This window comes from Lipophrys pholis (genome assembly GCF_963383615.2).
Source record: "Lipophrys pholis genome assembly, contig: SCAFFOLD_24, whole genome shotgun sequence".
Lineage (NCBI taxonomy): Eukaryota > Metazoa > Chordata > Actinopteri > Blenniiformes > Blenniidae > Lipophrys > Lipophrys pholis.
This window is the reverse complement of record NW_028291924.1, coordinates 269,525-292,306: the sequence shown is the minus strand read 5'-3', so window position 1 is coordinate 292,306 and position 22,782 is coordinate 269,525. Positions and strand designations below refer to the sequence as shown.

The following is a 22,782-nucleotide window of genomic DNA, read 5'->3' as shown; positions in this document are numbered from 1 at the left end:
TCTGCTTAAGCGGTGCGGCACGCTTAGGGAGTGTTTTCCTTGTTATACACTTCCCACAGGTTTGAATGTACTTCTCAACTTCAGCTGCCATGCACGGCCAGTAGAACCGGTCTGTTATCAACTCTCTGGTTCTTTCTATCCCCATGTGTCCACATTCATCATGCAGGGATCTTAACACCATTGGTCAATACCTGGATGGTAAGACAAGCTGTCTGATGCGTTTCCCACATGGTTTTTCTTTCACTCTGAAGAGTATTCCGCCTGAAACCTCCAGTTTGGTGCTTTCACGGAGGAGCAAAACAGTTTCTTGTGAGTCAGTTTTAGAAAGATTCAGTTTCTGATTGTTCTCAATTGCTTTCTTGACCCGTCCAATCGCTGGATCCAGGTCTTGTGATGTTTGGATTTCCTTTGGATTTAACTGATCAAGGGTGTTTAAACTGAGATTCACAGGAAACACAAAAACATCTGGTATCGCAGTGGCTGGAGCTCCAAGCTGATCCACCAATCGATCAGGTACCACCTCTTCTTTTCTGACACAGGCCCTTTTGCAAAGCGCTTTAACACCAGCAGTTGGGATACTAACCCACTCCTGCCGAGACAATAAGTCAGCATCAGTATTGTGTCGCCCTGGACGATATGGGATGATGAAATCATATGTGGCGAGAGCAGCGAGCCAGCGATGTCCCACCGCATTGAGTTTTGCTGAGGTCAAAACATAGGTTAGTGGGTTGTTATCTGTTCTTACAATGAATTTTGCACCATATAAATAGTCATGGAATTTATCCACGACGGCCCACTTTAACGCCAGGAACTCCAATTGGTGGACTGGGTAGTTAAGCTCAGAGTCTTTGAGTTTCCGACTTGCAAAAGCAACAGGTCTAAGGCCCTCTGGATATTCTTGATTCAGGACAGCACCTAATCCATTCATAGTGGCGTCCACATGCAGAATGTAAGTTCTGGTGGGATCAGCGAATGCTAACACCGGAGCATTTACCAGGCAGTCACGGATTTTCTCAAATGCTTCCTGACAGGCTGGAGTCCACCGCTCTCCAAAAGGCTCAGAGGTTTTAAAAAAGACTTTGTTTGCATCTGCTTTCTTTTTAATCTTAGCATCATACCAAGTGGGGGCATATCCTTTGGTAAGCTCAGTGAGGGGACGGATGATAGCGGAGTAATTTTTGATAAACCTCCGATAGTAACCACAGAACCCAAGAAAGGACTTGAGAGGCTTTAGGTGAGGGGGCACTTCCCAGTGTTTCACCACTTCCACCTTCTCTGGATCAGTCGCTATACCATTAGCAGACACAATGTGACCAACATATTTGACTCGTGGCTGACAGAATTGACATTTGTCAATGGACACTTTCAACCCGATCTCTTCTAATCGGTCCAGCACCTTCAATAGACGTTGCTCATGTTCTTCAAGGGTCTTCCCAAACACTATAATGTCATCTAAATACACCAAGGCTTCCAGAAGATGCATGTCACCAATTGCTTTCTCCATCAGACGCTGGAACGTGGCAGGCGCTCCGGTAATTCCTTGTGGCATGCGCTCGAACTGGTAAAAACCAAGGGGACAGATAAAGGCAGTTTTTTCTTTGTCTTCCTCAGCCATATCGATCTGGTAGTAGCCACTACGGAGATCTAGTACAGAGAACCACCTGCTGCCTGACAACGAATCCAGAGCGTCGTCAATGCGTGGCATTGTGTACTGGTCTGGTATTGTGCGGTTGTTAAGAGTTCTGTAATCTATACAAATTCTTATTTTTCCATTTTTCTTTCGGACAATGACAATCGGGGAGGCATAAGGACTACGGGATTCTGTTATAATCCCTGCTGCCATCAGCTGCTGTATGTGCCGCCTCACGTCATCAATATCTGCTGGAGCTATTCTCCTTGACCTTTCCCTGAACGGTCGGGGATCATGCAGGCGTATGTGATGTTCTACTCCTGTCGCCAGACCAACATCCCACTCATGCAGTGAGAAAACTTTTCGCCTCTCAGCTAACTTCTGCTGAAGCCGCCTCTTCCACTCTTTAGGGATTGGGGAATCTCCAAAGTCAAAAGGTTTTGGGTCTATTGCTTCCGTTGAGGACTCGGATGATTGAACTGGGGTGACTGTGTCCACAACATACATCTCTGCAATAACCGTTCCCACTGGTATCGCTGTTTCTTTTTTAGACTCATTCTGAATGAGCACTGTGAAATTGTTGCCATCTATATTAGCATTTGGGAGCACACCGGGCTGTACCAGTACACCAGCAGGTAAAGCCTGAACAGTGGGTGCATCAATCAATACAAGCTCTTTACTTGAGGTATTATGTTTATCTATTTTGCACGTGGCATAATATTTTGCACCCGGAGCCACAATGAGGGGACCAGGTCCTGTCCATTTTATTTGTCCTAAGACTACTTCGTCCTTGGCTGATTGTGCCTTCACTGGGGCATACACAGACTGGATTCTCATTGAATGCACATCATCTATGGTGCTCTTTGATTTTGATTTTACCAAGTCTAATAACCGGCTGAACAAAGATGTGTTAGTGCCTACTAATACAGGGGCTTGCTGGTTGTTTTTCGGCTCAGGACAGATCAATGCAAGCACCTCTACTTGCCCGGAGACACCGGTGATCTCTTTAGCAAACTCCATATCTACTACAATATAACCTCTATAGGGATATTCTGTATCAGCAAGGCCCCACAGACCAAGACGGGAGAGTGGTTGTATGGGGACATCTGCTAGATGCTCCTTGTACCAACTTTCAAAAATTATAGTCACATTAGACCCACTGTCAATCAGAGCATCACAGGATACATTATTGACCCTAATGGAATGAATGAATGATGGGCCCACCAGACCCTCAGGTAAGCTTGCATCTGTTGAAGGGACTTCAATTTTGTTGACATTAGCAACATCGCCTGCCGTAGACTTTGAATTTGTTTTATTTGGATCAGACGCTTCTCGCAATGCACGAATTAGTTTTCTTATTACTTTATGTGGGTTCTCTGCTGCTGTGCATCGGGTGGCTATGTGACCATTTTCCCCACATCTATAACAGAAATACTGATTAGAATCTTTGGACAATGATGGGTTAAACGGAGTAGATTTATTGGTTTGTACTACTTTATGTCTACTAGGCTGTGTCAGGTTCCCTTGCTGCTGGGCGGATGTGTAGTTCACTGCCATTACACGCATTTTATTTTGTAGCACTTCCACTTGTTTCTTTAATGACTCCATTTTCGGGGTTTTCCTCCATTCTTTTGGTCCATGGACGGAACCAGCAGCAATCGATTTGGGCCGTGAGCTGTCGTTCTTCCTCTCCAACTGTGCTCTCAAATCTTGAAATTGAGCCTTTAACTGTTGCTGCGAAAGGGACTCAGAAGGCTCCTTCTCGGCCTGGATGGCACGTACCTGCTGCCGTCGTACAGGGGCTGCTTGTCTGGCAGAGTGACGATTTTCTTCTTCAATCACTTCTCGTAGCAAGTGCTGAAAGGTGGGGGGGATTATCTTTTCGCTCCCTCACTTTCAACTGAAGCAACATAAGATCTGACGTTGATCCTTTAATAAGTTGCTCTATTCTGGCCTTATTGGCTGAAGTAACAGGTAGACCCCCTGCCTGCACAACTCTAACAAGAGACCTCTCTAATCTTCGTAAAAAATCAGACAAACTCTCATTAGGCTGCTGTTGAAGGGCTCTGAATGATAAATAGAGTTCTTCACCCGATTCCACAGTACCAAAAATGCTCGTTATTGCCTCTATGTACTCATGGGAGCTAGCATCGGGTTCTGTCATACGAACAGCTTGGATGATCTCCAAAGCAGGTCCTTTGAGACTTTCCAGTATTCGTCGTCGTTTTTCTTTGTCAGAGCACTCCCCTTCCTCTACTAGGAGTGTTGCCTGTTCCAACCACACACAAAACGACTCTTCTCCAGCGGGGGTGGGACTGACCCCGGAAAATGTCCGTAGTCGTCTATAGGCATGGCTGTCAGCTGATCTGTTTGTTTTGCTCATTATATCACCCATTGTACGGATGATGGACTCAGAGTTGCTGTCTCCGGCTCCTGGTGAGATGCATGGACTCTGAATATCTTCTAAAGTTTTTCCTTCCTGTTTTAGAAAAGCTTGCAGTTTTACTTCAAACTCATCAAGTGGCTTTTCTATGTAGTACACTGATTTCCAGGTACTTCCACCACTGATTGGCATCACTTCTGGGGGGATTCTAGTGGGGTCTATTTCTTCCCGACATTCACACAACACCATTAAGGACTGTTGTTGAGGGTGAAACATTTTACCTTTAACCACTACTTTACCCAAAGCTTTAATAGTCTCTGCTGTTTCTTCTACCTCAGCTGTTGAAACACTTTCAGGCACTCCATATAATAAGAGAGCATGTTTCACGTTGACTGACTCTCCTCTGCACCAATTAACCAACTCATTTTGTGACGGGCTGCCCATTTGAGTTTCCATTTTTTAATATTTAAAGTTGTTGTGTCCCGTAGATTTTACTTTAAATGATACAGTTTGTTAATAAAGTAGAAATCCCAGCAGTGCCTCCATTTGCCTTCCACACGACAAGCTGCAGTATCAAGAGTTCCGCCGGTTCATGGAGGACCTGCAGACCGAGGTCCAGGAGATGGAGTTCCGTCAGTTCTCCAGAGGGATGGACACCATGCGGAGGGAAGACTTTGCCGAGTGGCTGCTGCACTACACCAGCGAGGAAGACAACGAGATGTACTGGGAGAACATGAGGAAGAGGATCCCCGCTGGCCAGAGCATCACCTTCGACGAGTTCAAAGCTTTCTGCCTGTTCACCAACAACCTGGAGGACTTCGCCTTCTCCATGAAGATGGTGACGGAGGCCAACCGGCCAGTGGGAATGGCGCAGTTCAAGCGGGCGGTGAGGATCGCCACGGGACACGACCTGTCGGACAACGTCCTGGACACCGTCTTCAAGCTCTTCAACATGGACGGCGACAGCTGCCTGAGCCACAGGGAGTTCTTGGGAGTGATGACAGACCGGGTGCTGCGAGGCCTCAAGGTGAAACACCAGAACGGCATGGGCGACTACTGGAAGTGTGTGAAGAGAGAGACCCTGAAGGGGGCGCAAGAGGCCCTGAGGGAGACCGGGAGCCCCTTTTGAACCACACTGCTCAATGACACTAGAAACCATAGTAACCACATGTAAACGTCCGGGATTCTCACCACTAGATTACGTACAGACACGTTTACAGAACATGTTTGTTTGTTTACACTTTTTGTTTTGGTGACGTAGTGAATTCGTCTTTGTGATTAAAAGAAGCTTAAAGTTCGTTTCCAACCAGGACTGAAGAGTTTTACTGCGTTTACGTGAAACTGAGGAATTAACTTCGTGTGCCGATTGACGAGTTCAGGTTGTTTCTCTTTCAGGTCAAAAAACGACATGGATTTGATTTTAGTTTTACCCACAGTGCTCTTTCTCTCGGCTCATCTTTCATAGACGGGTATTTTCTGACTTCCTTGTGGCCTGGGGCTCAGATTTAGATATTCTGAATGAGACACTTATCGTTCATATGTTTGGAAACTATCAGTCTTCAATATGTACATGAATGTGAGGACCATGATGTTTTATTTCCAGATATATTTGGCCGCCGTTTTCTTACTCTTGCATTGACGCCATTAAAATCGGTCACGGATCAGAAAAAAAAAAAAAAAAAAAGGTGCTTTTCAAATTTCAACCCAAAACAAAATATTTTTATTCACATATTCCAACTAATGTGTGGTATCTAATAATATCTAATAGGGTATTTTTACACAGGGCTACACAAGAATAATGTAATAAAATGGTCTTAAACTTTCTCAAACGGCTCTCAGTCTGATTCCTGTGTTTTCTGTCTCCATGAGGTTTTCTTACCAGGAAAAGTCTCCTGACAACTTGGTCCTTGGAGCCGGATTCCAACATCCCTCTCGTCTCCAGGATCGGAGCTGAAACATGCCGCTCAGGCTTTTCCTACAAAATGTCCTCCAGCTTAATTGTTGTAGGCCGGATCCACTGGAGGTGAGAGGGGGACGGAATCCCAACAACAGTAAACAAACAGAGACAGATCCAGGATCAACTGAGACTGAGTGAGTTCTCTTTTGTATGAAAGATCCTCTTGTATGGGTGGGACGGTGTGGACATCCGTCCATAGGGTGAGTAAGGCTGCACAGTGAGGTCAAAGTGAATACCAGCTTATTCCAGACAAATGATATCGGGTCAAACTTGTCCTTACTCGGTGTTGGTATTTAAGGTTACCCTGTTTCAGGGAGGTCAAAGTGAATATAATATTCTGGACAAACAATATCGGGTCTACTTTCCTTAATGCTGAATAGGCATTTTTCTGCTACTAAAGTTGGGTGGTAGATATCCAGCGGTGTCTCAGTGTATAGTGACGAGGACGTGACGACGACCTGCCCTGACGTGAGGTGAAATGCACTCGATTGTGCCAAGGTCAGACCATGAACACATACATACAGAGTTAGAGAAAGAAGGGATGCAACTACACACACGGTGGTGAGAACATTCCAGTGGGAACACATCAACATGAGTTTAAACTAGAGATTTGGTGGATCTAATTCGATTTTTGATATATGCAATGAAATTCATGACCTGTTGCAAATGTCCAGAAAAAAGAAAAAAAAAGAAAGAAAAGAAAATGGGTATAAAATGAACAATAGATAACGTGGTGGCTAAACTAAACTAAACTAAACATTAGATGTAGCTTGGAAACAGCCATCTTAAAAAACAACCCTCAAATTAAGAAACTAATAAGATGACTCTCAAAAAAAATACAATTGTAGATAATAGATTACCTCTGCTGAAACAAAGTAATGATGATCAGACATAATCTATATCGAACTTCAACGAAGCAAAAGCACTTTAACTTAGAGCTAGTTTATGATCTGTTGCTTTAATGAGCCATGGAGGATCTCATGTCTCAACAGGAGGGAAGGTATCTATATCAATCAAGTACTCACAACAAATGGATTCTTAAATTATAGTAAAATAAGTTGTTCACAATGACCAATATGTGCTAAACACAACTCGCAGGGTGCCATGAGACCAAAATGAGCTACATTTCCAGAACCACAATATCCATTTCAACAAGTATGCATGGACTGTATTGAACTATCCAAATGTGAAGGTAAAAATACTGTTTAGTGATAATACTCTTTCTCTAAAGGGGTTGGAGTGTTTCCAACAAGCACACCAGATGCATCAACAGTGGCTAAAGCCTTGGTGAAAGGAATAATACTCCGGTTTGGCATACCAGAAAAACTTTACAGTGATAAAGGTACTCATTTTGTGAAGGAAGTAATAAAACAAATAAGAAAACATTTTGACATCCAGTTAAAAAACCATTGCGCTGACCATCCACAATCAGCAGGGTTAGTGGAAAGACATAATGGTATTCTTAGAAATAAACTTAAGAAAACAATGGAAGAAACAAACATGAACTGGGTACAATGTTTACCATTAGTACAGTTACACATGAGAGTAACACCCACAGGGAAAGGTTTAACTCCATTTGAATTAATATATGGACGGCAATATATTATTCCACAACTTAGAGCTTTTTCTAAAACTCATGAAGAAGTTCTTCAGACCTTGACTGGCTACATGGCACCAATCTTAGTGAAACAGGAGATATAATTTACAAACTCTGTTCCAGGTTCACCTGTTGTGACCCAAGACTCACCTGTGAAACCAGGAGCTTGGGTGCTGATAAGTGAGAGTCATATGGAGACACAACACTGTGTAGGCAGGCCTGAGTAGCTCAGATGGTAGAGCATCAGACTTTTAATCTGAGGGTCCAGGGTTCAAGTCCCTGTTCAGGCTCTTCATGGAAAGAAACCTGAAACTGAACAGAATAACTATTGCAGCAGGATAAACCTAACCTGTCTCTTTATGGTCTACATCAGGGTGTCCAAACTGAGTGCATGTTTTAGTTCTCTGCCTGCTTCAGCATACCTGAATCTAATGATGACGTCATCACCAAGGTTGTGAAAAAGAACAATAATGAGCCTTTCATTACAAAGTGCATGGGAGAGGCACCGGATAGAGATCAACGGAGATCAAAGCTGGAGGAAATCTTGGATCTGAGCATATCCATGGCCAAAGGCACTGATCTCCTTTGATCTGATAAGTGATCATCACTGGAGCCATGGAGACGCTCAGATCAAAGGAAATCAGCTTTATTCAATCTTCAGCATTCACACTTGCATTTTCTTCTGGAAATACAAACATCTAGTTATTATTTTTATCATAACAAGTCTCTGATATATAGAGGAGTCAGACCACTCAAGGCTTTAAAAACAAGCAGTAGCATTTTAAAATCTCTTCTAAAACTGACAGGCAGCCAGTGAAAGGAAGAAGGGATTGGTGAAATGTGGTCCCTCCTCCTGGTGCCTGTTAAACACCTGGTAGCAGCATTCTGCTCCAGCTGCAGTCTTTGAACATTGAGCCTACTGATGCCAGAATAAAGGGAGTTACAGTAATCCAGCCTGGACCAGATGAAGGCATATATTACTTTCTCCAGGTCTGCTGGGGAGAGGAATGACCTGATCTTGACGAGTCATCTATGCTGAGCAAAGCAGGATTGGACTACCTTGGTCACCTGACAGTGAAAGGACAGGTCGGAGTCAAACACCACACCTAAATTGTGGGCCTCTTTTCAAACATTGCTCAATGAGCTACCAAGACTAGAGCAAAGGTTGTTAAAACCACCAGAACTGGGTCCATTGAGGGCGATCAAAATGATTTCAGTTTTTAAACCGTTCAGCTGTAAAAGGTTTTTGGACTTTGGTTCTTTACTTTTTTGAGGCAGGACAGGATAGAGGCAGAGTCCGTAGAGCAAGGCTTTATAGGGAAGTTCAGTTGTTTGTCGTCTTCATAAAAATGAAAGTTAACATTAAGGCCACCCAAAACAGAGCCTTGAGTATACTATTTAAGAGCAACACCAGTGAGGTCAACAAAACTAAATCAATCAATGAAAAAAGTCACTCTTTCATTACCGAGCTGAAGATGTGAGCACAAAGGAGTTTGGACTCTGACTGTTCAATGTCCAAAAGTTTCTTTCTAATAAGTTCCTCATGTAATAAAATTAATCATTCTTTCATTACAGAGCTGAGACAACTGAACTCCTCAGATTTACTTGTTCTCAACTTGTCCTCATGACGAGACCCTCTGAAGAGGAGAACACGTCTTCAGGGGACTCTTGTCCTTGGATTTCAGGGCGTCTCTACATCAGCGGTTTTACTTTTTGGAATAATCCGCAAGAAGAGTCTTTCTTTAACCTTCTCAAAGTATTGAGCAACACTGTTGGCAGGATTTGAACCTACACAGGGAGACCCCAATGTAGTTCTAGTCCATCACCTTAACCTCTCGACCACAACAACATGCTGTAGAAAAGTTTTGCATCAGGATTAACCCACTTTATTGTCTTTTGAGGAAACCAGGGTTCAATTCCTCAAAGGGCAGTGTAAGGTTATCTGTGTGTGGTTCCTGATAATCCTCAGGTTCAGATCAGAAATGTCCTTTCAGGACAGACGTTCTTCCCAATCACTCCCTCTCAGGTCACTAAGTGTTTGCCAAGGTGAGTGTCCATGTGACTCGTAACTGTTCAGCCCCGTTTCCACTGTACAAAATGTGTCTGTACAGTTCAGTTCAGTACTTCAGTACTTCAGTACTCGCCTCAGTTCACTCAGTTTGCTCATGTTGTTGATGTTATCTGGTGACGTAGAAGCTACGTCCACTTCAGTGCAAAAGTGAAGAGACGCCACAGTGAGCAGTGGTTGTCTCATGTGTAGGATATTACAGTGAACCTTCCATGACCACAGAACAAGTAGCCTGGCTAGCTCAGTCGGGAGAGCATGAGACTCTTAATCTCAGGGATGTAGGTTCGAGCCCCACGTTGGGTGGAGCTCTGTTTTCAGACAGTGGTGTCCTCAAGGACAGAAGACTTTGGAGCTGAAGGTTGCAGGTCTTACAATTACAAGGTCACCATTGTGGGTCCAGAGCATGATCTTTGACCCCCATCAAATCCTTAGGAGCTTCACCGTGTCACCAACTCCTTCATACCGTATAACTTTGTTCTTCATTTTAATTTGAAAAAAAAAAAAATGCTCTTTCACTATTCACACTTGGGTGTGAGAGATGTGTGTCATCAGCCATGGCTGAACGTCATTGACCTTCTCTCCTTTGTTTCCCACTCTGCTTAACTTTTTAACCTTTATCTGACCAGGTTTGAGCTCATTATTGGTAAAATCTATGGAGCTGTCCATGGTGCTGAAGTAGTGCAAATTGTGCCACACAACTCAATGTAATCCACACTCTCTCTGTTCTGCCTTCTGTCTCAGTTTCCATTATTATTCTCTTTTTGGCAGCGCCCAATTTCAGGTCAGATCCAGATCAGGGGCCTCATTTATAAAACGTTTTGTAGGATTCCTACTAGAAATGTACGTGCGCCCAAAAGCTGAAAATGGCATGCGCCCAAAACAATTTGAATCAATAAAACCGTGCGTACGCACATCTGCACGTACTTTTCTTTTATAAATCACAATCCACCTGGAAGGTGGTGCAGCTCATATCCCCGCCCTCAACACGCCCACTTTCTACCAGAAATGGTGAATGCAAAGGGCCTCGTCAATATTTTTGCATCTCATTCAGACTGTTAATCGCCGGCATTTGACGCTAAATCCTGACAGAAGAGACAAAGAAAAAGGATTTTTCGGAGAGAGAAAAAGTGATGGAGGAGGTGGAGGTCAGGAGATGATAATATTTGGTGTCACAGTAGTGGAATCACTAATAAATGGAATAAGAAAAACAACGATCGGCAGCACGTCGTCACCGCTGGAAATAGTGTGAGAGTCACAGAGAGAACAGTGACTGTAGAGGTGAAGAAGAAGAATCTGATGTGAAGGTGGAGGCCAGAGGAGAGTGACATCATGGAGGAGAGTGACGTCATGGAGGCCAGAGGAGAGTGACATCATGGAGGTCAGAGGAGAGTGACATCATGGAGGAGAGTGACATCATGGAGGTCAGAGGAGAGTGACATCATGGAGGTCAGAGGAGAGTGACATCATGGAGGAGAGTGACATCATGGAGGTCAGAGGAGAGTGACATCATGGCGTCAGATGAGAGTGACATCATGGAGGAGAGTGACATCATGGAGACCAGAGGAGAGTGACATCATGGAGGAGAGTGACATCATGAAGGAGAGTGATATCATGGAGGCCAGGGGAGAGTGGCATCATGGGGTCAGAGGAGAGTGACATCATGGAGGTCAGAGGAGAGTGACATAATGGCGTAAGATGAGAGTGACATCATGGAGGAGAGTGACATCATGGAGGCCAGAGGAGAGTGACATCATGGAGGGGAGTGATATCATGGAGGCCAGGGGAGAGTGACATCATGGGTTCAGAGGAGAGTGACATCATAGAGGAGAGTGACATCATGGAGGCCAGGGGAGAGTGACATCATGGGGTCAGAGGAGAGTGACATCATGGAGGTCAGAGGAGAGTGACATCATGGAGGCCAGAGGAGAGTGACATCATGGGGTCAGAGGAGAGTGACATCATGGGGTCAGCACCAGAGCTCACCCCTAGACACCAAAACAGCCTCCATGGTTGTGAGGGTCAGCGTGTGTCAGAGTGTCGGAGAGACATTTTGGTGGAGACACAGCGGACCGATAAAGTTCAGTTTCATCTGTTTATTAAATGTATAAATTAAATATATGAACAGGGACTCTAAAAAGGCTCAGTGGACTTTATGTTTTATCCTCAGTCACTCTACAGGTGGAGGCGGAGGGTGGAGGAGGTCATCTGTCTCCAGCAGCAGTGCGTCCCGAGCGGATGAAAGTACCGCGAGCAGCTTTTATCAGGATTTACAGCCATAAAGTAGAAATATACTAAACTGTATCACATATCACATATGTATAATAATAATAAAATAAGCAATATAAAACCTATAATTTCTTTATTCCACACGTTGGTAAATCATCTCAATTGCAGTTTGTTTTTTGCATGAGACTTTCCCAGAGACTCACTTTAGTTGTTCCCGTGTACATACAGTTTAGTATATTTGTACCTTCTGGCTGTAAATCCTAATAAAAGCAGCTGGAACAGATCAGACGTCCCCAGAGCCTACAGACAGACAGACAGACAGACAGTCAGTGTCCTCCAGACACTGCAGCTTTACTCACAGCTGTCTCCGCACTATTTGTGTGCTTACTCTGAAATTAAACTGATTGTTACTCACTTTGTCACGATTAATAATCAATCAGTTCTATCCTCTGAATCATTTGAAGATGGAAGTTTGACATATGAACATGGTGCTGCTGATTCAGTATCAACGTTCCACTAAAGAAACAGGTAGAACACTGCAGCTTGGCTCTTCATGATTACGTGGATCTGTAAGTCTGATATTTGAAGATAATAAACGTTTGAGATGAATCTGACTTCAATTCTCCACCTCACCATCAGCGCTGCAGGTTCCCCGTCTCCAAAACGTGTGTGTGCAAGGTTCAAAGTTTGCGTATCGGTACGCACATTCTCATGCAAAGCTTATTTTTTTAAATCACAAACTTTGCCTGGGAAGTGGCGTACGCATCTTTCAGGACCTGTTTTGTGCTTCAGCCAGCTTTATAAATGAGCCCCAGATCCGTAATGTGATTTGTTAACAAGTGAAAGAGCCAATAGGCTGTAAGGACCCACTACAAGTCCCTGCCCCCTCAGCGCCCTGGGATTATGAAAACTAGTGAATGAGAGGTATTTAATGAAACCACCCACTGCATTGGCCAGGAAATGGACCCGGGGCTCCAGTGTGGCAGGAAAGAAGTGGACCACTGAACCACCACCTCACATGTCAGCACATTCCAGCCACCAAAGCTCATCTGATCCCACTGCTGTTCTCAGTGAACCCTTCCCCCGCAGTCTGAGTGACACTCAGCTGTGGTGACACAAGAAGAGATGCTACGTTTGGCTACGACCCTGACAGAGAGCATGCATAACAACATCTCCTCCTTAATTTCGTGGAGAGTATCCCTGCCTGTCACGTGGGAGCTGGAGACCGTCACAGTACTAATATCAATACAAGAGAAGACTGACTCCTCACTAGAACCCAAAGGTTTGGTTCTATCTGTTGACTTGCAGTGGTGGACACACTGATTTCTAGACCTTTGAAGTGGAAGATATGCAGTTCTTCTACCATCCTACAGGGGGAGCTGCAGCACTGTCAGCTCTCCTACTTGCCTCTGTCTTCAATCTATTGGTACCAAGTGAAGTCCAGAGTTTTGATGGATGAAGGTTCTCATAATATTTGAGAAACAACCTCCTCGTTAGTATAGTGGAGAGTATTCCCGCCTGTCAGGAGGGAGATGGGGGTTCAATTCCCCGATAGGGAGTGCAGGTCTTTAGTTTACTTACTGATAACCTTCAGGTTCAGATCAGAAATGCCCTCCCAGTCACTTCTAAACACGAAGACACAAAAGCAGGAATGAGAAGCTCCAAATCATTCCGTGAGACCATGTTCCTAAGTTTAGATCTTTTCCTGAGTTGAAAGAAGCAGTTCCTGGTCAGCTGCTTCCAGTGCTGCACTAATGACAGGTCTTTGTCAAAGAGAACTCCCAAGGTTCTAAGACTTGGCTTAGCAGACTGGCCTCAGTCACCCAGGTACTGTTTAATCCCAGGGATTGAATCATCAGGGGCAATAACCAGTGTTTCTGTTTGGTCTGCATTGAGCTGCAGAGAGTTATCGCTGAGTCATTGTTTTATTTCCACCAGACAATGGAGCAAGTTTAGCTTCATGATCTCAGACGGCTTAAAGGAACAGTAACGGTGATATCATCAGCAAATAAGTGGAAAGAAACATCACGGAACCTTTGGAGGATCTTTCCCAAAGGGATCAAATACAACAAAAATACACCTCCTCCTGAACCTCATCCTCAACCTCCTCCTGAACCTCATCCTGAACCTCATCCTGAACCTCCTCCTGAATCACATCCTGAACCTCATCCTGAACCTCATCCTGATCCTCCTCCTGAACCTCATCCTGAATGTCATCCTGAACCTCCTCCTGTGCCTCCTCCTGAACCTCATCCTGAACCTCATCCTGAATCTCCTCCTGAACCACATCCTGAACCTCCTCCTGAACCTCATCCTGATCCTCCTCCTGAACCTCATCCTGAATGTCATCCTGAACCTCCTCCTGTGCCTCCTCCTGAACCTCCTCCTGAACCTCATCCTGATCCTCCTCCTGAACCTCATCCTGAATGTCATCCTGAACCTCCTCCTGTGCCTCCTCCTGAACCTCCTCCTGAACATCATCCTGAACCTCATCCTGAATGTCATCCTGAACCTCCTCCTGTGCCTCCTCCTGAACCTCCTCCTGAACCTCATCCTGATCCTCCTCCTGAACCTCATCCTGAATGTCATCCTGAACCTCCTCCTGTGCCTCCTCCTGAACCTCCTCCTGAACATCATCCTGAACCTCATCCTGAATGTCATCCTGAACCTCCTCCTGTGCCTCCTCCTGAACCTCCTCCTGAACATCATCCTGAACCTCATCCTGCGCCTCCTCCTGAACCTCCTTCTGCGCCTCCTCCTGTGCCTCCTCCTGCGCCTCCTCTTGCACAATTCTGAATCCCCTCCTCGCACCTCCTCCTGCACACACCCTGCACCTCCCCCTGCACAATCCTGTGCTTCTTCCTGCACCTCCTCCTGCTAATACTCCTGCACACATCCTGCAGCTCCTCTTGCACAATCCTGCGCCTCCTCCTTGCACCTCCTCCTGCATAATTATGCGCATCCTCCTGGACCTCCTCCTGCGCCTCCTCCTGGACCTCCTCCTGTGCCTCCTCCTGGACACATGCTACGCCTCCTCCTCCACCCCTCCTGCACCTCCTCCTGCACCTCCTCCTGCACCTCCTCCTGCACCTCCTCCTGTGGGTCCTCCTGCGCCTCTTGCACCTCATCCTGCGCCTCCTCCTGGACACATGCTACGCCTACTCCTCCACCCCTCCTGCACCTCCTCCTGCACCTCCTCCTGCACTTCCTCCTGTGGGTCCTCCTGCGCCTCTTGCACCTCATCCTGCGCCTCCTCCTTGCACCTCCTCCTTTGCCTCCCCCTCCTCCTCCTTTTGCACCTCGTCCTGTGCCTCCACCTCTTCCTGTACCTAACCTGTGCCTCTACTGTTACAGAGATCGGGGGGAGAATCATGGGGCGGATAAGTGGGTGGCAGGTTATGAGGCTCACACACACACACACACACACACACACACACACACATACACTTCCACTCCTCACGAAAGGTGCTTCTGAAGTTGCTTGTTCTCTGTCATCATTTGCTCAAACTTTGAAAATCATGTTCCTCTTTTGTTGTCACCTCTTTGTTAATTCATGTTCCTGCTTATTGTTGCTGTGTAGATAGAGCTGCTCAGGCTGGTTTAATATAATAACAGTTGGAAAGTATTTAGATCAGTGTGATAACTGCAAATAATATATGTAGCACGAACAAGGGTATTGTATGTTATCCCCCCAATTTCTCTTCTCTTCTCTTCTCTTCTCTTCTCTTCTCTTCTCTCCTCTCCTCTCCTCTCCTCTCCTCTCCTCTCCTCTCCTCTCCTCTTCTCTTCTCTTCTCTTCTCTTCTCTTCTCTTATCTTCTCTCTATCTTTGAGCGCCCCCCCCCCCCCTATCGTGTACGGCAGCCATGCCAACTTCTAATAAAGTTGGCATGGCTGTAACAGGAGGAGACTCCAGGTCTTTTCATGTTGCAAGAGCAACAACTGTTCTGACTCCGGAAGGCTCTCAATCACATAATATTGTTAGCCCAAGCTGCCGAACAGGACAAGGGCAGAAGAAGAAAAAGAAAAAAGAGAGAAATACTCTGATGGAGCTGCTGTTTATCTTGATCATATAAGTATGAAAAGTCTCTAAGGTCACATAACCAGCAAACATGATTATAATTGTATTTTCTTCATTTACTTTTCTAAACTGTTACAAAGTGGTTTTACATTAAAACCACAATATAATGTACAGCAATGAAATACAGAGCATATAAAATAGAGATAAGAAGAAAGAAAAACAAAACCAGATGGAAGAGGCAACTCATGGGGGTCAGAGCAGATCAAAGCAGGAAAACATCTTTGATCTTAGCATCTACACAGCAACAGCCGATGATCTCCTTCAATCTGATATGATCTCAGCACTGGAGCCAAGGAGACGCTGACATCAAAGGAGATCAGCTTTATTCAACCTTCCACATTCACACTTGTATTTTCTTCTGGAAATACAAACCTCTAGTAATTATTATTATCATAACATGTCTCTGATATCTGGAGGAGTCAGACCATTCAAGGCTTTAAAAACAAACAGTAGCATTTTAAAATCTCTTCTAAAACTGACAGGCAGCCAGTGAAAGGAAGAAGGGATTGGTGAAATGTGGTCCCTCCTCCTGGTGCCTGTTAAAAAGCTGGTAGCAGCATTCTGCTCCACCTGCAGTCTTTGAACATTGAGCCTACTGATGCCAGAATAAAGGGAGTTACAGTAATCCAGCCTGGACCAGATGTCCTGCATGTTTTAGTTCTCTCTTCATCTGATGATGTCATCACCAAGGTTGTGAAAAAGCACCATAACAAGAACCTTCATTGTGATCAGGTGTGGTGCAACTTGGAGAGAGCTAAACCCCTCGGGACGCCAGAGCTCCAGGACCCAACTTGGACACCCCTGTCCTAGACCAATATGCTGACATGTTCAAGAAGGTAAAGGAATCAACTCATTGTCATAAATAAGGCAGGAGATCAAGACTCTGGATGGTCTCCAGTCCATCACAGGACAAACACACAGAGACAAACAGCCACACACACCTTCACACCTGGAGAACATTTACTGTCACCAGTTAAACTCACATGCTTGTTTTTGGACTGTGGAAGGAAACCAGAGTACCTGGAGGATGGATGGATCCATGTAAAGTTTCTTCTTCAGTATTTTAAATCAAAGCTCAGCAAGGAGCTAGTGGCGCAATGGATAACGCGTCTGACCACGGATCAGAAGATTCCAGGTTCAACTCCTGGCTAGCTTGATAGTGCATCAGTTAACTTCACCGACAACATTTTCCTTGTTGTTGTTGGAACCTTCACATTGTTCTACAAAGACCTTAAACTGATTACATGAAGACAACATGAACAATTAGTTGAAACAAGGGCATGCAGCACATATGGAGACTAAACTACACATAACGTGAAAACAGACCTCAAGTACTCAGCAAGACACCTTGAAAGACATAACAAAGGGTTTACACTAACTAATGACACCGTCACATGAGCCTAATTAACTTAGGAACGATTCTCAAACGTGCTCAAACTTCAAAATAAACTCAGGATGAGCAAAGAGGGTTTAACTAAAAAAATGCCTCGGCAGTCATGAAGCAATATTTACACATTTACACAGACTGTCACTTACTTTGGCTCAAGCACACACACACCAATGGTATCCATTGTGTACAATGTGCTCAGAGTACTGAGGAGACACTCAGAAAGGAAGTGACACTGTAACTTCAATATTTTCACATTAAAATAACAAACATAAAAGACTTTCCACAGCAGTGGAAGAGTCCAAGCAGCTGGATCCTCTCAGAGCAATAGAAGCAGCTTGCACCAACAAAGACATCTGACTGTGAAAGCAACATTACAATATTAGGATCTTTTCATTGTGATATGTGGGATTTTAATCTGTAATCTGACCTTTGGCCTTTTGTTGATTTTAGTTCATTACTGCTCATTAAAATAGTTGGATAATTGATTCCCTATACAATGTCCAGTGAGTCAGAAAAAACAAAAACAATGAACCCTGAAGTTGGCATTTTGAAAGTTGTAGTTTTGTGTTGGTTAGTTTTTAAAACTCAGATGAGTCATTATCAGTAATAAAAAAAATAGTTTATTTCTGAGTGTTTTGGTTTTGAAGGAAACATCAAACTTGAGTTTTGTAGTTCAGACTAATGTTCATGTTATCAGATTCCAGTGTGGTGTTCAGCTTCTCACTGCACTCTGGAATATTAATACTTGGATGACACAATCTAGGATTTTCCAGCAGAGGCTCCATGATATTGTTTCTGAGATTGCAGAATTCCAGAGCTCAGCTTTACTTCTTAGATTACATCAACACAACAACGCTTGCTGTGTGTCTCTGTGTTTAAGGTTGGTTTTGCTTTTGTGCCGTCATTTGTGTGGGGATGACTTCGACCATCAAGACTAAAAGCCTTGAATACAGTCTTCTTCACTTTTATATTCTGTCTGCTTTTCACATTTCATATCATTTCACTGTAGATTTCACAGAATACTGAAGGACGGGGACTCAGGAATTTGGTCTCAACAGCTGATCAAGGTAAGATCAAAGGAGTCTTGTTGAAGATGAAAGTGACAGAAACTTTCAGTGACACCAACTACCTTAGTGATGACATGTTGGATTGATTTTACAGGCTTCAGCATGAGGTGGAGGAGGAAGAGGTGTAGTTTGGAGTCAGACCAGCAGACAGGATTGTTAAAACACTCCACGCTTCAACATGAGGTGGAGGAGGAAGAGGTGTAGTTTGGAGTCAGACCAGCAGATAGGATTGTTAAAACACTCCAAGCTTCAACATGAGGTGGAGGAGGAAGAGGTGAAGTTTGGAGTCAGACCAGCAGATAGGATTGTTAAAACACTCCAAGCTTCAACATGAGGTGGAGGAGGAAGAGGTGGAGTTTGGAGTCAGACCAGCATACAGGATTGTTAAAACACTCCAGGCTTCAACATGGACATGGTTGCTGCAGTCTTTCCCTCCCTCGTCTTCACACTGATTGCTCTTCTTCATTCAAAACCTCCACCTCCCTTCAGACCCATTTGTCCCCACAGCTTGGAGAGTTGGTGACACAAAGGGAACTTCTGTCATTTACTGCTCTCTTGTGCCGTTCTAGTGTTTTTACTTCAGAGAAGCAGTATTTTCAGCATCTTGGCACCACTTCAGGAAGTTCAAAGTCGTTGCATGTGTCTTCAGAAACTGCAGCTTCTGGACAAACATTTATTCCACTTTTGCTCCTCATAGACGCAGAAAACCTGCTGCACATCCACTGAGGATTTTAAAAGTGAAGTGTTCAATCAGCAGCCCAGCCCACTCTAGAGGGTGAGACCCCTGCAGATCATCTGGAGCCTCTGGATGAGGAACCTCAGGAGTTGTCTCAAGACATAAAGGACAAGTTTGTCCTTCTCTTCTTAAAGTTGGAAAACACTTTCAATGGGCCCAACAAATGTATTGATGAACTAGTTGATGAGCTTCTGTTCATCTCCTCCAGGTCATCAGGTCCAGTGCTACAGGATGTGGTCCAGTTATACATTCACATACGTTTACATACAAAGTAAAATACAGGGGATGTAGCTCAGTGGTAGAGCGCATGCTTTGCATGTATGAGGTCCTGTGTTCAATCCCCAGCATCTCCAAGCTTTATGTCTGACATCAAGAGCAGCAAGTAGTTTAATAGTGAGTTCCACTTTGTTCACACTGCAGGTCTTCATCATCAATTCTCATTTCTTACCAGGATCCTGTTGTTTTGCTGGATCATTTCCAATGTGACCATGTGAACCTGATCAGACTAGATGTTTTCAGGCCCCAGAGCGCAGAAGACAAGGTGAAGTCCCACAGAGCAGCTGTTTACACATGGAACGCTGCTCAGCAACAGGGTTGCCAGATGTGAATCACTGTTTCCAGCCCAAACAACATCAAACCCACACAACTACAGAGCTCCACCCTGTTTTCTCCACCTGTCCTGATGGTTTCTATTGAACTGAATCAGTTGATGTAAGACAAGGAGGACAAGCCCTGAGCAGCATGTGTCCCTCTCTCACTAGGACACTGTCCCTCTCTCACCAGGACACTTTGGATTGTGGTGTGTGGCTGCTTGCTGGAGGGGAGGATTTATGGAAGTGTTGTCTGTTAGTGAGGATTTCATGGTTGGAGTCAGAACATTTTAGGAGATATTTCACTAACCTGACAACTAAATAAGTAAATAACTGTAACTAGCTGCTCCCACAGTACTATGGACGAGGACAGGATCCACTCTGGAGGGTCTCCTCCATCACAGGACAAACACACATAGACAAACAGCCACACACACACACACACACACACACACACACACACACACACACACACACACACACACACACACACACACACACACACACACACACACACACACACACACACACACACACACACACACACACACACACACCTTCCTGTGGAAGGAAACCAGAGTAGCTGGAGGATGGATGGATCCATGTAAAGTTTCTTCTTCAGTATTAGAAATAGAAACATCTACAAACATGTGACGTCACATCTCAGCAGGGAGCTTGTGGTGGTACCTGGCAGCAGTCCGGCTGCTTCTCCTGTCCAATCACGTCTCTGCGTCACATGATTTTTCAGCCAATTGGGTCTTTTTGCCTCCTATACTATTCAGATTCGGATGACAATTAATATGCAAGATGTCCATGATGTTCTTCTCCATCCAATTGCATCGAAAATGGCAGGTTTTTACCCGGCAACCAATGACAGATCGAGCGCAAGTTCACCCGGGAACTTTCTCTCTCCGCCCCCCCAACGCTACCTGCCGGCTTCACTCCAACTTGTTGGAAAAGTTCAGTGGATCAGCATCTTCAGGTCAGATGTTCTTAACTTGTATTAGTGTTTTCTAATAATCTGCACACAAAAGGATGTGGTCCAGTTCTACATTCACATACGTTTACATACAAAGTAAAAGACAGGGAATGTAGCTCAGTTGTAAAGCACATGCTTCGCATGTATGAGGTCCTGGGTTCAATCCCCAGCATCTCCAAGCTTTATGTCTGACAGCAGCAAGTACATTAATAGTGTCCTGGGGAGCTCAGATGGTAGAGCATCAGCCTTTAGTCTATTGATGATGTGTTACTGCAACAGGAATCCTGGTCAGTTTCAAGTTTCTTCCCACAAAGTGCCTGAACAGGGACTTGAACCCAGGACCTTGGTGTTCTGAGATGAGAATAACATGAATAGGTCAGACATATACATTTGAGGAGAATGAAGTACATCTAAATGAATCCATCAGACTGAAGAAGAGTCTTTGTGGAACATTAAAGTATTGAGCAGTGTTGTTGGCAGGATCCAGACGGCTGCATTGTAGCTCCTCCTTATGGAATCGTACCGACGTGCTCGCTACCACAACAGAGGGCTGACGCTTGGCTACGCTACTTTTGGGACACTCCACAACTTTAGTCAGGGAAAACACATGAGAACCTGAACTGTACTATAAGGTACCAGCAGATACTGAGTGTGGAAACTGAGTGTGGAAACCAGAGCAGTTTGTTTTAATCAACTCCACATTAGAACCAAAGTAAAGCCTTTTTTAAATCACAGCCACCTTGAAAGGACAATTCCTGCTCTATCAGCTCACTAATTGATTACTGTAATGCTCTTTATCAATCCTGTCATGACACAACTGGAGCAAAAGTCACGTGAAAACAAATAGACGATTGTGAAAGTGCTCCTCTGGAAACTGGTGAGTTTTTCGTATTTTCATCATTTGAAGATGAAAACAAACTTTTCAACTCCAAAAATATCTCCGTATGTATTGATAACTCTTTGTACGACTGACTACTCTTATTACATGTACAAGTTCTAATACAGAGGAGCAGATTTTTTTACACATTTCAATATCTAATTACAGAATAAATACAAGATGACTTCTGCAGATTCAGATTGACAAATTCTTTCTCACACTGACACTCTGACTTTAGACAGACGATTTGAAATCCAGACAGACAAACTGTCCACTTGTCTTCACATAAAGACCTACAGTCACTTTCCAAATGGAATGTTGTGAGGCACTGCTGGGATTTGAACCCAGGACCTCCTGTTTACTAGACAGGTACTTTGACCAGCTCAGCCACAGCGCCTCCTTCTGCTCACTCTTAGTGTTGCATTACCTGCTGTCATCTGTACATCTGAGCTTCAGCAGCAGAGGTTTTAAAGTGCTCTATAAATAACCCCTCTTTCATTCCAGAGCTTGAACCCAGGACCTTGGTGTTAGTAGTACCACACTCTGTCAGACATGTTGTCCACTGCACCACCTGCCCCCTGCTGGGGGGACACATATTTAACTGTTAGCTCCCCTTAATGAGGACAAGCTGCCTGACGAGGACAACAGACTGCACTCAACAAAAACACCTCATTGGATTAACTCCACTATATTGGGGCAGTTTTTCCATCTAATAAAGTTTCTGAGCTCCGACTCAGTTTGAGTTTGTTTCTGCACAACAATCTAAAACCTCCTCCAACTAAATGTTTTCATATTTTACCAAAACAAACCAATCACATATACCTCAGCTAATTTATTTGGTTTAGTGCCATTAAATTCAATTAAAGAGATTTTCAACTAATTATTTATAGTAATTCTATTATTCTTCATTTGGTTTAACCCAAAAAGACATAATTGAGAAGGAATTAGGTTTTCTTAAATTATAAAGAAACACCAGTGAGCCTGGCTCAGTTTTTTATTTATTTAAATGTAATAAAATCTTAACAGGAAGTACAATGGAGGTCACATTTTAAAGAACCAACAGTGTATTGAAGAACATTTCAAATAACAGAAAAAAACAGGTGTTTGACCTTATGCACAATTTTCCAAAGAACAATATAACAGAACTGGCTTCAAATATTGTAATTAGTTGAAATATTAGGGGCATATATATATATATATAT

The 22,782-nt window shown here is 44.2% G+C and overlaps 2 protein-coding genes across 2 annotated transcripts in view; both read left to right on the top strand.

The window, feature by feature from the left end:
- The window catches only part of LOC308128372 (NACHT, LRR and PYD domains-containing protein 3-like), a 532,150-nt gene that overhangs the window by 269,331 nt on the left and 240,037 nt on the right, over positions 1-22,782 (top strand). The gene's annotated exons all lie outside the window — the stretch shown is intronic.
- Positions 4,575-5,211, top strand: LOC308128388 (calcium uptake protein 2, mitochondrial-like). Its single transcript, XM_080494100.1, has one exon. The coding sequence runs from the start codon at positions 4,606-4,608 to the stop codon at positions 5,140-5,142; it is 537 nt and encodes a 178-aa protein (XP_080350226.1). The 5' UTR covers positions 4,575-4,605; the 3' UTR covers positions 5,143-5,211.